This window comes from Alligator mississippiensis, chromosome 3, assembly GCF_030867095.1.
Source record: "Alligator mississippiensis isolate rAllMis1 chromosome 3, rAllMis1, whole genome shotgun sequence".
Taxonomy (NCBI): Eukaryota; Metazoa; Chordata; order Crocodylia; family Alligatoridae; genus Alligator; species Alligator mississippiensis.
The window spans coordinates 291765472-291779308 of NC_081826.1; the positions used below are offsets into that span (position 1 = coordinate 291765472).

Here is a 13837-nt window from a genome sequence, read left to right on the forward strand (position 1 = left end):
ACTATATACCAAGATCTTTGTGGTTATGACTAGCCCCTGCTGGCCTGCTTTTCAGACCACTTGCCTACATGCTGCCCACTGAAAGCCTGCCTCGATGGTTTACCCCCAGCCAGCCCTTTGGAGAGAACTGGAAGGCTATTTATTCTGTTGGATTAAAAGACTGGATATCAAAATACGAAAAAAAACCCAGGACCGCTATCAGTGTGCATCTGTCCTCCTGAAAACGCATAAGTGCTCTTACTGGAGAATTTCTTCATTAATAAGAGACTGAAGAACTGATTCAGAGATTAGCAGATCCTAATGTTTCTACCAATCTTCTATCAGGTGCTGGAAACAGTAACCCGTCCTTATCCTCTTTGACTTGTCAGTTGATTTGACATAGGAAGCAGCACTCTTAAAATCAGTCTCCTGGCTCTCCCCTGCTCTGTTCCTTCACCGAGTCCTTTAGAGGATCCTCCTCATCCACAAAGGCTCTGCGCTTGGTCCCCTTCTTTTATCCCTTTATTCTTGCTCTCTGGGTAATCTGCTCCACAAAACTAGCTTCAGCTGCTGCCTGCACACTGATTTCTCAAAGATCTCAAAGATCTCTCTGATCCAGGCGTCTCTTTCTGTCTGAACTAAAATCTTGGTCCATCTTTCTCTTAACATCTATCTCCTTGAGGATCTTTAACCATGAGCTCATGCACAGCATGGCTTACAATCATACTTCATCTTACCACCTGTGAGTCTCACCCAGTATTTCCTTTCTCTAGCAAAGTGGTTAGTGCCGTCTGCTTGTATCCTGAGGTCCTCTTGGTTCGGACCCTTCTTCAGGTCCTCATATCCAGGCTTTGTCTAGGTCTTTTAGACTCTTTCTGCATAACTTCTCTGATTTTCTGCCTTGCCTGTGATTCACACAGCTACCTCTCCCATCCTCTTGTATCTCTCGACCCTCCCCTAAAGCTGCCCTTAGCTGTAAAGCCTGCAACAACTTCCAAGCCGTTTGGCTGGATCACCGCCTGTTGGGCTGACTGATGCTGTCTCAGTTTTATCTGGGGGTCCCTTGCTTTTTTTTTAATTGCGGTCTCTGCTCTTCGACTGCAAGCCCTTGGGGACGGGGGCTACCTTTGGTTCTGCGTTTGTACGGCGCCTAGCATAAAGGGTGCCAGTCCGTGAGCAGGAGCAGTGGTAATACCTGGTATTAATGAATCCTTTACTGCGGCAGCAAGGGTGTCACCGCACAGAAGAGCTCGGCCTGTGTTGCTCTGGAAAGTGATTTCTCAGCTCTCTGAACAGCGGGGCCGAGCGCTGCTGCAGCCTAAATGAGGAAGAGGAGGATCTGATTTGCCAACTCACTTCCATTTAATGAGGGCTCTGCTGTGACAGCACTGAGTGATTACTTTAGTCAGGGACAGCTACTTGAGGTTTCCACTGGAGTAACCCGAGGCCAAGTTTCTGTCTGATTCCTCCCCGATGTCATTTGTGATCCGCATGCCCAGCATACCCTGATTAAACACAGTAGCAGGGGCTGTCCTGCGGCATTGAGTCTACACTGCAGGCTCTCATGTTTCCAAGCCAACACTTGGTCAGCATGCAGAGCATACCCCTTACCTTCCCCAAGCATTGGGAGGAATGCAGCTAACCCACCTTGCCATTAGCAGTGCCAGGTCTCATTCACACAAGGCATAATTAGCAGACACAGTCCCTACTGGAGTGCAGTGGATCTGTAGGGGCCTTGTAAATCTGGTCCTCAAGCATCTTTCCTGATCCCTTGGAGTCACTGTGCTTAGATGAAAGAAGGGTTCGGCCAGCTGCCTCCCATGGTAAAAAAAATAATGATAATTTGGATCTGCCCTGGGCCCGTCGTGAGAATTAACGGGTTCTACTCTGCATGGCAGTGATGGGCTGGATGGGGATGCCCGGTATTGCATGGACACATCTCTTCTGCATGTGACTGTGCTGGCCGCTGTGAGATGCGTACGGTGAAGTTCCAGGAAGATTTAGGAATTATTCAGAGGAGCTGTTCGGTGGTAAAACTTTGTGTTGTATATGTATATATAGTGGGAGGGAGGCATTTGGTGGAAAAATAGGGAGGCAGAAGAGTCTCATGATGCTTTCCCCAAGTTTGGTCGTTTCTGAGAGGAGCAGTTAGCTGTGTTAGCCTGAAGTCAGGCAGAGATGTGTCGTGTACATTTTTGTAAGCAGCGCCGTTTTAATGGGAAAAGTATGGATGTTTTAAAAAAAATAAGGCACCCTTTTTCTTCTAGAGCACTGCAGACGGACTGTATTTTGTGGGAATAATTTTTTTCATTTAATGCCTTATACTTGGGCACCAGCAGGAAGAGAGATGGGAGATAATCCTGAATATCCAGGCTGTGTGGGAAAGGCTTGTTTTATCTCCTGCCTCTGCAGTGAATGTGCCCGTGCTTGCTCTCTTTCGCATGATTTTAATATTGAGTTTGTGCTAGAGAGAACCACACTTCATGTCTTGTGTGATGCCTCTTGGTTTCATCTACGCACGCCCATAGAAAGTTAGGGTTGGAAGGGACCTCAGGAAGTCATCTAGTCCAACCCCCTGCTCAAAGCAGGACCATCCCCAGCTCTCGTGGTTGGAATCGGGCCATACCAGGCCAGGTTCTCCATGACGTTAGTGAGGTCACATAAAGACTGAGTTTGTCCCGTCGATTGTAAGTCAGACCCACTTCGGTGCTTGATGTTGGCGTTGCAACATTTGCAGAACCCATTTGTCCTCTGCTTATGTAATGGAAGCAGGCACTTTGAAACTGCTTGATAACATTTGGATACTGGGGGTAAGGGGAGAGGGGAACTGAACTGCAGTGGTAACGGAGTCGAATGTGATTAGCGGGCTGGAATAACGAGCCTTGGCTCAGGAGGGAAATGTGGGGCAAGGTGATGGGTTTCAGGGATGTAAGCCATGGGTCAGCCTCCTACTGGAGAAGCACAGGTCTCTTGGTATGGTTCGCTGCCTCTGTGCATATCCGACAGGCATCAGAGAGGCAGGAGAAATCTCAGCTGAATGATCCTGTCCATGTTCCAGCTCCCGATGGGCTGGATGACAAACCTGCATGATAAAGAGCCGTGCGTGTCTCATCTGCTTGCAGTTGTAGGGCTGTTCTTGTTGGGTCTTGACTCACCTTGAGTCCCACGTACCTGGACTCTTATGTTGGAGATCAAAGTTGGTCTACAACAGTTGGTTTCCAAAGTTGGTCTCCAACATGGAACCCCCTTCCTGTAAGGGGGAAAAAATATTGTTTCCCAGTTCTTCTTTGATCCTAAGTCAGGAAATATTTTATAGGGAGGGCAATCTGCTCTAAGGGAGAGACTTGTGGAAGGGGAAGTAGAGTTGGCACAGTCGCCTCCTGCAAACCCCGTGGCGGGCACAAAGGGAGCCTGGCAAGACCAGGGACTGAGACCAGCAGGTCGCTGCTTGGGATGCAGCCATCGCCGTGGGCTGCCAATACGCTCTGCAGCACCCCGGCCCTCCCTGCTGCGTGCCCAGGGCTAGTCTCTCATGCAGGCTGCAGTAGCAAGGGAGCAGGGCTCAGCGCAAAGCAGGGAGGGGTGGCGTGGTAAAAGGTGGCTTGGGTGCCAGGGAAGGGATTGGTGGCACACGGCGGAGGAGTGGACCACACAAGCCACAGAAAGCATCCCACTGCATGCTGCATTCAATCTCTTTTGTGGGCTGGGTCTGGCCTGCAGGCTCTTGATTGCTGACCCTGGAAAAAACAATGTCTGAGCGGACAGGTGAGGAGATAGCCTTGGATTTTCCTAATGGGAAAAGGCATTTGCTGTTGGAAAATCACTGGCTTGGGAGATTCCCAACCAGCTTCAGTGGTCAGTCATTTGGAGCAAGGATATCTCAGTTGCACGTACTACATGAGCGCCAATTGATGCTACAGCGGGACTTGTACTGGTTCTCCGCTGGCCTGATGTCGGAGGTGCAGGGCCTGCCCCGAGGCTGTCCAACACCCATGCGTTGTTTGAGTGGTGACTGCAGGTATCTGGGTTTTCCCCTAGATCCTCTCTAGAAAGCCAAGTTAGGACATCCCTGAGTTTTGCAGCTGTCATGAGTATTAGTTTCAATTTAACTCATGCTTTCTCTTTCGCAGGAGTGTTTGACAATCTCAGGAAGCTGATCACATGTTTTCAATAGAGGCCTGATTTTGTGACTGGCTTGTTTTGGGAAGAGATCTTTTGAATGTAGCAGTTATTTGTGGAGAAACCTCTGGTTGGAATAGGTTAAGTATCAAGAAAACAACCTTAATAGCAACTTTCAGCCACCTGAAGCGGGGGTCAAAAGAGGATGGAGCTAAGCTATTCTCAGTGGTGGTTGGTGGCAGAACAAGGAGCAGTGGTCTCAAGTTGCAGCAAGGGAAGTTTGGGTTGGATATTAGGAAGAATTTTCTCACTAGGTGGGTAGTAAAACACTGGGGCAAGTTACCCAGAGAGATGGTGCAATCTCCATCGTTGGAGGCTTTTAAGACCCTGCTAGACAGTGCTTTGGCTGGGATGGTCTAGTTGGGGCTGGTTCTGCTATGAGCAGTGGGTTGGACTAGATGATCTCCTGAGGTCCCTTCATACCCTAACTTTCTATGAGTCTAAAGGAGGGGATTATTATTTTTTTGGCTCTTCTGTATCTTCTTAGACAAGTGGAAGGAGATGCAGTGTAGATTTGACACCAGAACTGGGAATAAGGTCTCCCACCCCTTCACAGCTGAGTGCTGGAAATGCTGTCTCTTAGGATGTCTTCAGACTGGGCAAAGCACTAGGAAACGTGCTGTGAAAACGATGATGTCCCTACAGGAAGAGGGCCTGGGACAATGTAACGGGGCTTTGGCACAGTAGCGTGGTTGGCGCTGGTGGAAAGTGGGGCTGGTGGAGGGGGCTCCTGTGATGCGTGGCGGCTCTGGAGAGCACTTGGCCCCTGTTAGAGTTGTACAAAGGAGTAGCTGCATTCGAGAGAGAGGTGTGCATACAGCTGTTTATTTTTAAGACTGTGGCTGTATTAAAGGGGGAGTGAGGCATGAAGAAGCCAAAGGAAAGGGGCTGTGTGTGTTGGGGAGAGGGAGGAACATGGGGGCGTCCTTGGAGAACCAGCCAGGGGTCCTCGTGCTGGAGAGCTTGCCTGAGTTGGCTCTGAGCCTGATGCTGGTAGAGCAAGGCCATGTGGGCTAACCTCGGTGCTGGAGGAGGAGGTTGGTCCTAGTTTACTCTCGCCTTTGCTTTTTGGGGAGGCCTGTCCAGTGCCATGCCTTGTGCTCCTCCGTCTGCTTGCAGTCCTCCCCCAGGTGAAGGCAGCCAGTGGGGCAGGAGGCATCCTGCACCCTTTGTTCTCTAAATATGTGCCTGAAGCGCAGGTTTCTGAAGTCTGACCCATCCCAGATCTGCCTGACTTAGGCTTTGTCAGCTTTGCGTTGTTCTGGTTGCATGCTTTGTCCCAGCTGAGGCAAAAATGGTGTTAACAACAAGAGGCGTGTTGATACCAACTCTTGCAGCCGCTTTATCAAATGTCTTCTGCAGCTGGCTCATTCCCTGTCCTGTGCCAGGCAGAGCCCCTGCTGCCTTGGCACTCTGCTAGCCAGAGCCACACTTAAACATGTCTCGTGTGATGCCTCTTAGTTTCGTCTACACCCGTCCATAGAAAATCAGGGCTGGAAGGGACCTCAGGAAGTCACCTAGTCCAACCCTCTGCTCAAAGCAGGAGCATCCCCAACTCCGTTATCCCAGATAAGGCTTTGTTTACCTGGGTCTTAAAAACCTCTAAGGATGGAGATTCGATATCCTCTCTGGGTAACCTGTTCCAGTGCTTTACTACCCTCCTAATGTGAAAGTATTCCCTAATATCTATCCTAAACTTCCTGTGCTGCAACTTGAGAGTATTGCTCCTTGTTCTGCTACTTGCTACCATTCGTCTTCACTGCAAGTCCAAGTCAGCCTGCAGTTGAGTGCCACAAGGAGCAGGCGTCTCCTTTGCACCACGTGGCTGGAGTGGGTGGAACTGGGGATCTGCTTTCAGGGTCCCTGGACCTTGTATTGTCCTTAGCTATATGCTGATCCCTGATCTCAGCGTCCTCCTTCCAGCTGCACTGCTATCGCACTATACACCGGATCCCACGTGCTCCAGCTACCACCAGTTTTCATCTCTTCACCACAGCCTGGTTAAGTTCCCAGTGCTGAAATCCTCTGTGGGCATGGATGCTGCTGCTGCCACTTCTCCTATTTCTTTGTCTTGGTTCTTGCACGTCTGTGGGAACCCCTTAGAAATGTCTCTGCTGTCCTTTCCCTCACTCTCCCTCCAACAATCTTCTATTGGGGCCTTGGTTTTGAACCATTTCCTGAATCTCCCAGGCCTGACACAATTCCTCTTTTTCACTTCAAGCTTCCTCTTTGGCTTTGGCTACTGTTTCCTTTCTTTGTATTGCGCAGCTACGTCTGCTGCTGCTTCCTTTCCGCAGCGTATTTTCTATAAGTACCCCGGAACAGTCCTTCTGCGTACGTGCTGCTCCTCGAGAGCAGGAGCTGCCTCCACTAAGATTTTCATGCCTCAGTAAGGCCTGTTACCTTGTTTCTTGAAAAACATTATGCTTCCTTTAGCCGCGTTGACCTTAAGGGATCTCCTTGTTCAGGGCTGCTGTAGCGGCTTTGACAATGGCAGCTTCTCCTCAGTTTCATAGACCAGGCACTTGAACAGAGCACAGTCACTGCAAAACAGACAGTGGGGCAGAAGTGTTTTATGCACTTAACTGATATACAGGAGCTTGTTACAAAGGTAAGCAGTAGGGGGAAGAAAACTGGGACAGGCTTTGTGGTTAACTTCTGGATGGAGTGGATAGAAAGGTGTATTGCCGTGTCTATTCCCATAATTAAGTAGGCATTGTGCAGTGTGATGGGCATGTGTGCGCAGAAGTAAGAGAGATGGGTAGAGTTGCCTCCTCTGCCAGGGACCTTCTGGGTGGTTTTTGCATCCAGAGGTAGCTTGCATACTTTCTTGTAGGGCAGGTCAGCTCAAACAGTCTTTAAAACTCAGCACATTTCCTGGCCACACTTGCCTCGCAGGAATTACCATCGAACATAAATCAGGAATGAGGCAGCAAACACAAATGCAGTCAATAAAGGGTTAACTCACGACCTAGGATATTTTTCCAGACCATGAGATGGTGACTCCGGTTTCTCTCAGCCCTGCAGTCTTCCTTCTCTGCCTTTGGAGCGAGTTTCCTGGCTCAGTGCTGCCACTTCGACCCTTACAGCTCCCAGACCCGGAGAGAGTACCCTGGCTTGATTCTGCTGCCGGTAGCCTGATGCCTCTCAGTCTCTCATCTGTCTCCCAGCTCCCTTCCCTGGGAGCCCTTTTAATTTCCTCTGTGCCAGCTAATGATCCTTCCTAGCTGACCTAGTTCTCCTAGGCAGCCTGCAATCACTTTTGCCTGCCTGCAGCTGGGTTGTAGCCCCTGCAAGCCTGCAGCCTGCTACACAGGGGTGAGGCTCCCATCCTTTTGAGAGTCAGGGCACTTCTGCACAGCTTTCTGACTGTGGTGGCATCTCCAGTGGAGAACCACCGAACTATTGCAGCATGCTCCACGTGTTTCCTCAAGGAAAGTGCTTTAGAGGCATAGAGTGGCCGTGAAAAAACCATCCTGCATTGAAAGGGGCAGTTGGACCCGATTGGGCAAAATGTCTCTTTGAATTACCCAGCCTTAAATCCATATTTCATAGACATTTGGGCTGGAAGGGACCCCGGAGGATCATCGAGTCCAGCCCCCAATTATTATTATATTATTTTCCTCTCCTGCCTTGCAGCACGTCAAGTCTCTTCTGTCGGACCGGGCTTCTAACTCAGTTGGCGCTGAGCAGCGCTGAAGAGTTTCAAGCAGACGTACTGCGCAGCGTGTTATTTTTTTTGAGAACTGCTATAGTGACTTTTGACCAGATTTAAAACCAAAAAACCCCTTATTGAATTTGGGGCCCCTGCCAAACATTACCTATATTATGCAATGAACTGGTTAAGTGCACAATAAATTTAGATTGCACACATGCGTAAGTAATTATTATGCCATAAAAATGCCTATCCAGCCATAAAACGAGCCAATTAGTTACAAAATCAGCAGCTGAAAATGTGGAACAACTTTATAACTGGTTTCTCTACTCAGCTTTAATCTGAATGTGTGCCGGGGCCCTCGGATATTGTGTCTCTAGCTCTGCGTGTTTAGACTGCTGGTTTGGAGAGTTAATGTGGAGGCTTTGTCATGGCCTGTGTTTGATTTCTGTCTGTTTTAAGCTGATCAGAGAGCCCTAATGCAGGAGGAGTCCACGTGTGCAACAGCTGCTCAGGGCCAAATCTATCTGGCCATCATGGCCTCCTGGTTGAGAACCACTGGGTTAGCGCTGTATTATTTGCATTATTGTAAGCTAAGGGCTCCAGTCTTTGACCAGGATATCTTTGTGATAACCCCTGTGCAAACACAGAGCAAAAGGATGGCCCGCGCCCCAAAGAGCTTGCAGTCTGAGTATGGGATGAGAGCAGGGGGGAGCAGCACAGGGAAGCAGTGAGACGTATCAGTCCCCAGGGGAGGCAACGTGGGCTTCATGTTGGTTGATAAGCATCATGGTAACGGTGAGTTTTATGGAGTGATTTGAAGGAGAGCAACAAAGTGGTGTTAGGGAGATTTATGGGGGGGTTGCTTCCAAGCATGATGGGCAGCGTGGGAGAGAGCCTGAAAGCATTGGCTTGACAATTTAGTGCCCGTGCATGTGTGTGTGTGATAGTCGGGCATCATGGGCTAACAGGAGATGGGAACTGACTGGAAGGCGAAGATGATGGGTAGGAAAGTCCTTGAAAGCGAAGACCAAGAGTTTGCATGATGCTGTCGGAGGGATATGAAGAGAGCTGCAGCACAGTCAAAGTGGTGGACCAGAATGATCTTTACATCTGCCTTCTGGGTAGACACTAGGGAAGGCTAGCCCGGGCCAAAGTAGAACCAGGTGTAACATCTATTCTGCCACAGATTTCTTGTTTGAAAGTAAATGAATCATTTGGGCATTTAAATACCTTTGCATAGCAGGGCCTAAGTCCCTCCATGCCTCAGTTTCCCATCTGTAAAATGGGGATAGTAGCACTTCTCTGCCTCTCAGGGATCAGGGTGGTTCTTGGGTGATGGGAGCCCAGTAAATACGGAGGATGACTAAATAGATCTTTCGCCTGATGAGATGTGAATGGTTCTGGCTGTTAGATTTCCAGCAGCATCCAGAGAGCCCGCCCAGGACCAGAGTCCCATTGTCCCTGGCACTGCACTGGTTTTCTGTAAGATCCAGGCTTGATTGCTTCGTGGGGTTGGACTTGGCCTCAAGAGTTGCTTAGTCCAAACCCCTGCCCAGACACAGGATTTGCTGCCCCCAAATCATCCCGAGCAGATGCTTCTTGAACGCATTTAGGGGAAGAAAGTTCCACAACTTCTCTGAGCCCTTTCTTCTGTTGCCCTGCTGTTCCTCCAGTTAGAAAGATTTTTGCTAGGATTTAATCCACTTCCTTTTTTTCTTGTAGTTTAAACTCAGTCTCATGTCCCTTTGGGGCAATGAAGAATGGTATTTCCACCTTATTTTCTGGGAGCCTTTCAAAGATTTGGAAACTGCTGTCACATCCTCTCTTCATCTCCTGTTCTCCAAACTAAGCATGCCTGTTTCCTTGAGCAACTTTCCTCATATGAATTTTGTGTTCATAACCCCTTTACATCTTTGTTGCCTGTCGTCAGCCTCTTCAGTTCTCTACATCCTTCCTACAATGCAGTGCCCACACCTGGACCCAGCGCAGGATACCCTCCCTGCCCTGCTCCGTCCTCCCGTGCCAGGTCCCGCCCGCTGTGCCACGGAGGCCCCCATGGGGGAGGGCATCAGGGCAGGGAGCCCTGCAGTGGGCAGCCTACATCTGCCCCTGCCCCACGCGCAAAACTGGGGGGCATGTGCCCCCTCCATGCTCCCCCGATGGGTCGTCTCTGGTGCCCGACTTGTCCCTTGGAGTGCATGCAGTGGTAGGGAGCCACCTCCTCCCCCTGGACGAGCTGCCCGTGGCTCCATCCCACACCCCCAGCCAGGCCCTGCATTTCTACTCTGGCCCCGGGCACCACCCCAGCTGGGCAGTGCCCCCTCCTCCAGTTGCTAAACTTGCCCACTCCCTCTCTCACCGTAGCTGTCACCACTTCAACGTGCACCAACCCCTGCATTGCCTGTGCCTCTCCCTAGACTTACCCCTGGGCATGGTGGCACCATAGACATCTTCTGGCTTGAAAAGGTTTTCAGTTTTACCCGTCTTGTCTTAGACAGGTGTCAGTGTATTATAAAGGCTACACACTGCTTCCGTGCCCATGACAGGTGACAATGGCAGTGACCTATGTTTAGGTGGCTTGGCCTTATTGTTCATATTTGTGTTTTACAGAGTACAGATTTAACGAGCACAGCCGGCTATGACATCATCATTCAACATTTGAATGACGGCCGGAAGAACTGCAAAGAATATGAAGACTTCCTGAAAGAAAGGTAGGGAGCTTTTTTTGAAAACCTATTGGATCATCAGCAGGAATAGAAGCAATAAATAGTTATTACCACTGGTTCCTGTTCTTCCTAATTTGGTTTCTCTGGGGTATTTTTATTTGTTTAGGGTTTTTTTTTGCGGGGGAGGGAGGGTGTTAAATATTAACCCATAGGTGTAAAAATCTTCCAAAGTGACCTAGGAGGAAAGTGTTTTTACGCTGTCTTTCCAGTGTGGCATGGGGGCTGTGTGCTTTGCATTCATTGTCTTGCGCTCAGTACCTTCAGGTTGTTGGATGGGGAGACAGTCCGTGTCAGCTACCAAGCCTAACATGAGCTTTTACAGTTGTCATGTACTGGTAATGCCTATTTAGGACATTTGGAAGCTTTTGTAGCAGGAAGTTCAAGATTATAATGGAAGCCATAAGTACTATGGATAATACGGTGGTAGCTGGCAGTCTCAGAATCACTAGCGTATTTATCCTAGCACTTCCCTGCCTTGCGGAGGTGGTGTTATTCCACGTTACGCAGATCCAGCAGAATTAAGGTGCTTTGCTACTGGTCTGAAGGTGGAAGTTCAAATCCTGCTCTAGACTTGCACTGAAGGTTGCTTCAGTGGGTCAAGTTGGCCATGGGCATAATCTTGCTGGGATCCTTTGGCCCTAGCTGACTTCCTGCCCAAAGGGCAGGGGCTGGACTTGATCTTCCAAGGTCCCTTCCAGCCCTAATGTCTATGAAATCTATAAAGTGCTGTTTCCTGCTCAGGGCAGGGGGTCAGACTCGATGACGTATTGAAGTCCCTTCCAACCCTAACATCTATGAATAAATGGGCATACCCTAGCCATGCTGCCCAGTGACTTGGGCAGACCTTGGTCCTTTTGATCTTACAGTTGCAGTAATCTGTCCAGGGTTGCATGGGAGGTTAAGGGTGAAGCAGGAGTTTGTGTCAAGTCTCCTAAGTCCCAGCTGAGTGTCCCAAGCTCTAGACCACCGTCTTGGTCAGCATTTCACCTTTTTCTACAATCCACTGTTAGACCTGACAGCTCTGGCGAGGCAGACGCCCCTCAACAAAACTCCAGCAAGCAGAAATCCTGCTATAGTTCTGACCCTTTTATATTTGCTACCAGAGGTGTGACAGGTTTTCACTGGTGCTTTCTCTTTGGGAGGAGATTGCAAAAGTTTCAAGAGTCTCCTGAACACAAATCTGTGGCTTCTGCTTTGTCCATCCTGCAGTTGGCTCCAAAATGTGGCCCCCTGTGTCCATACCCCCTTCAGATATAGTTTGGCTGCTGTACAGTTGCAGAAGCTACGGATGTAGTGGATTGACTGTTCAGGCTTTTGTTTCTAAAGTAAGCTCAAGTAGTTACTAAATACCACAAAGATTTTTTTAGATCACACCTCTGGGAGGCAACACTTTATAAATAGCTGCCGGCTTCTCAGCCGATTTGCATCTGTTTAAAAAAGACTGTAAGTTTCTATATTGCACTGTGACAATTAGAAATGTCCAGGTTAACCAACGGACTTGAACAACCTGAATTTTTCTCTCCCATGAGTTGAGAAAGGAGTGCTTCCTTGGGAAGTGCTAGTGTGTCCTGGAGCAGCTAGTTGAGCGGCGGACAACCACAGAATGTGGTTGATGGCTCAGGCATTTTTTCTGTAACTGGGAGCATTGGGAAGAAATGCCCGTCCTTAGCACTTCTGCTTTCCCTTTCAAAGGTCCCTTAGAACAGCATTTCTCAGCCTGTGGGTCATGACCCAAAAGTGGGTCGCAAGAATATATGAAAGGGCTGTGAACAAAATGGATCAAAAAACTAAAAATGGATTCTCCTTTAAAGGAGAGAAATGTGGGAAACTCTGGCTTTTCCCTTGTGGGCTGGTTGCAAATGATTTTCCTGTTGCTCCTTAAAGAGCTGTTACTTAAAATACTGACTTATAGAGGGGCAGGCCAGGCCCCTGTTCTCTGAATCAATGGGAGTAAAGGACCAACCTGCCCTCTGCAACACGAGCCAAGGATGGCAAGTCTGCCAAGGGCTTTGCCCTAGTGCAGTGTTTCTCAACCTTTTAAGTAGCAAGTACCCCCTAACTTCTGAAAATTGTAATAAGTACCCCAACACTCAACTTTCCAGGGCATTTTATATCTACAGACTAATGTGTGCTATGTGTTGGAAGAAGAGCTGTGTATATAATGGTGTGATATGACAGATGTCTGCTCTGGTGTGGGTAGGGTTGCCACCTTTTATACCAGGGGTGCACAACTCAAGCATGTACCTGGGCTAGAGGTGATGTTGCCCAAAGCTAGGAGGGCTGAACCCAGCGCCATGCAAAGCGCGGCACGCCAAATTATTACTGGGAAATTTAAAGCACCGCTCAGTGTATGGTGCACCAAATTTTTTGCCATAGTTTTGAGAGGAAAAGAGGGCAAGAGAGCGAGGAAAAGAGGGTGCGGGAGAGAGCATTTTGGGGTATCTGCATACCCCCTGCCTGTGTCTCGTGTACCCCAAGGGGTACGTGTACCACAGGTTGAGAAACTATGCCCTAGTGCATGCATTCATGATGCAGATCAGCAGATCAGTGTATGTTACTCTGGGTCACACGACTCCTTTTAGAGGTTGCAGCCATTCGTGGCAGTCTCCCGTTAGATTGTGGCAAGTGCTGTGTTTCCATGAGATGCAAACACAGATTCTTGTCTCCAAGTGATGTAGGATGTGCCTTTGCATGAGAAGGACTTGCGTGTGGAGCCCAAGGTATGAATTGGCAAGGCCAGTGTTACATGGCCACTCATGTTCCAGGCCCAAAGTCACCCAGGTTGTCCCTGTTACATCACCCGACCAGGTAGTTTCTATGTCAGTTAGTCTGTGGGCGCAGAATGGGCACAGATCTCCATGGTGTCATCTGCTATGGAAGTGTTTGATTTTAGTCACTGGAAACATCAGTAATGAGGGGGCCCAGGCTCTCATACCAAATAGACAGCAGGAAGAGCTCTGTTTGATTTAAAGACCATTGGGTAAGTAGTAACATCGTTATTCCAGCCATTACTTTTGGACTAACCATGTTCCAGCTGGACTAAAAACTGGGCGGAGAGTTGAAATTCAGCTTCATTTTTGATCAAAATCAATTTGATCCTATCACATAAGGGCCAGGATCCTCCCTTGCCTCTATAGAACAGATCAGGGTTGTTAAGACCACTTGTGGTCACACCAGACAGGTCCCAGACTAGCTACCCACAACCTTAACTACGACCTTTTAAGATGAGTATTTGCAACCAGTGGCCTTGATTTAGAAGATTTCTTTCTGTTTGTATATGGGAATGGTGTCACAC

At 48.9% G+C, this 13837-nt stretch overlaps 1 protein-coding gene across 2 annotated transcripts in view; it reads left to right on the forward strand.

Annotated features, from left to right (window-relative positions):
- Positions 1-13837, forward strand: part of PSTPIP2 (proline-serine-threonine phosphatase interacting protein 2) — a 62647-nt gene that overhangs the window by 24129 nt on the left and 24681 nt on the right. For both annotated transcript variants that reach the window (XM_019495842.2, XM_014593939.3), the window contains exon 2: positions 10427-10527. In XM_019495842.2, the coding sequence (XP_019351387.1) occupies positions 10427-10527 (101 nt within the window). The remainder of the gene's footprint in view (positions 1-10426; positions 10528-13837) is intronic.